Source organism: Nansenia antarctica, assembly GCF_963989245.1.
Source record: "Nansenia antarctica genome assembly, chromosome: 7".
Lineage (NCBI taxonomy): Eukaryota > Metazoa > Chordata > Actinopteri > Argentiniformes > Microstomatidae > Nansenia > Nansenia antarctica.
In genome coordinates, this window is record NC_137677.1 from 8,682,047 (window position 1) to 8,683,936 (window position 1,890).

Below are 1,890 nucleotides of genomic sequence, written 5' to 3' on the forward strand. Positions count from 1 at the left end.
ACTCACTGCTATTACAAGCTTCCATAAAACGCCCGGCGACGAATAACTTCAAAAACACGTGTTGTAAGCCTCCCCAATTACCGTCAATAAAAGCCTGCGTGTATAGAAGTTAACAGATCACTGTTTGCCCACAAAGGGAAGGCATAAACATTAAAAACAACACACACACACACACACACACACACACACACACAGACACAAGCTCCAGTGTGGAGCTTGTGTGTGTGAGAGTGACAGAAAAATGCGCCGGTGCGCAGGACAAAAGGCGGTGAGCGCCATGTGCCCGTCCGCAGACAAGGCCACACAAAGGCCCGCGGGGGAGGCGGCCACAAAGACACCAAGATGTCCACCCCGGCGCGCTCAAAGGTTAATTGGCATGTCTTGAAAGGCTCGCGCCCCGAGATGAAAGGCGGCTGGAACAAAAGCAAGCACGGTGTGACAGGGCCGGGGGGGGGGGAGGGCATGGATAATATGATAAACCCCACTGCTCTGCTGGCCTAATGAAGCTAGCTCAGAGCCCCCCGCCCCCCCACCCCCCTCTATACCTCCCTCTCCCCCTTTCACACGCTTAAAAAGGCCCTTCTGAAAATTACCACTCAATACCCCCCCGCCCCCCTCATCATCATCATCATCATCATCATAGCCGCCGTATTTCCATCCAGAGGGAGAGTTATTCTGTTATTCTGTTATTCCGCATTTCATCTGTAACTAAGGACGTCGTCAAGCGCACTCCCCCCCGACAACACGACGACGAAATGTCACCGTTTCATTTCCCTCGTGGCTCCTCTCGTTGTCACCTTTCCGGAGGCTTCCGACCGACCGAGGAACAAGGAACACACACACCTGTTGAGGCTTGCCGGCTCGTCTCTCTCTCCCCCACACAGGCCGTGTTGCTACGGAGGCTCTGTGGCGGCCCCTGAGGGGGTGCGAGGGGGGTGGGGGGGGGGTACGTACCTCGCAGTGGTCCCTGTAGAGGTTCTGCAGCTTCTTGACGTCGATCATGTTGATGCGCTCCGGCAGGGGGGTGGGCCCCAGGTCGGGGAGGGGGAACGGGGGCAGGGCGTGGGACACGTCTGGAGAGAAACACACCACAACGTCTTCACCAGTCACGCACACCCGCGTGGTCATCACACACACACCCGCACACACACCCCGCACACACAACACACCATACTGACCTTTAGGCGCTGTCTCTAATACATTCATTATACATCCTCCGCCCCGCCCCCCCGCTTCCTCCTACTTGATCTAATCACAGAGCGAGAACACAGCCAAGCTTTTCCTACTGCTACTGCTTTCGCTGGTCAGATCAGATCAGATCAGATCAGTGAGGTCTTCGAGGAAAGGAGGAAGGGAGGATGCATTTTAAGGGTATATATATAAGGGTATATATATCTCAAACAGGGCCCCTATACTCTTTGTGAGCCAGGGGAGCCATGCACGATGCTTGGATGTCATTTAAATCAGAACTGTTTGACCCCCCTCAGTGCTTCAGTGCTACTGACATACTGTATGGCATTGATGAATGTGCCTCTATGGGTGGGTGGGGGGGGGTTCTGGTGGGTTTCTGGTGGGTTTCAGGCCCCACACAGCCCTGGTTCTTTAGTACTGAGAGCCTGATGCTGAAGCTGCGGGGGTCTGTGGGGGTCTGGGGGGGGGGGGGAGGTCTTACCGATGTACTGCTGGTGGTGTTGGCTCTGGGCGGCCACCGACTGCTCCGGGGTGCCGGACGAATTGTGTGAGCCTCCAGACAGGCTGTCGTTCATGCGTCCACCTTCTGCAGGGGCTTGAACCTGCGGAGAGGGGAGAGGCAGCACAGCTGTGTTGGGTGGGGCTGGGCAGAGCTAGGGGATGACTGGGGGAGGGGGCGGGGGGAAGCACGACCAGGCG

General features: G+C 56.6%; 1 protein-coding gene across 1 annotated transcript in view; it reads right to left on the minus strand.

The window, feature by feature from the left end:
* Nucleotides 1-720: 720 nt before the first annotated feature.
* Nucleotides 721-1,890, minus strand: part of rfx2 (regulatory factor X, 2 (influences HLA class II expression)) — a gene marked incomplete at both ends in the record, with an annotated part of 10,624 nt that continues 9,454 nt past the window's right edge. Inside the window, 3 exon segments of the mRNA XM_080536507.1 lie at nucleotides 721-1,073; nucleotides 1,673-1,768; nucleotides 1,771-1,793. Of these exon segments, the coding sequence (XP_080392633.1) occupies nucleotides 721-1,073; nucleotides 1,673-1,768; nucleotides 1,771-1,793 (472 nt within the window).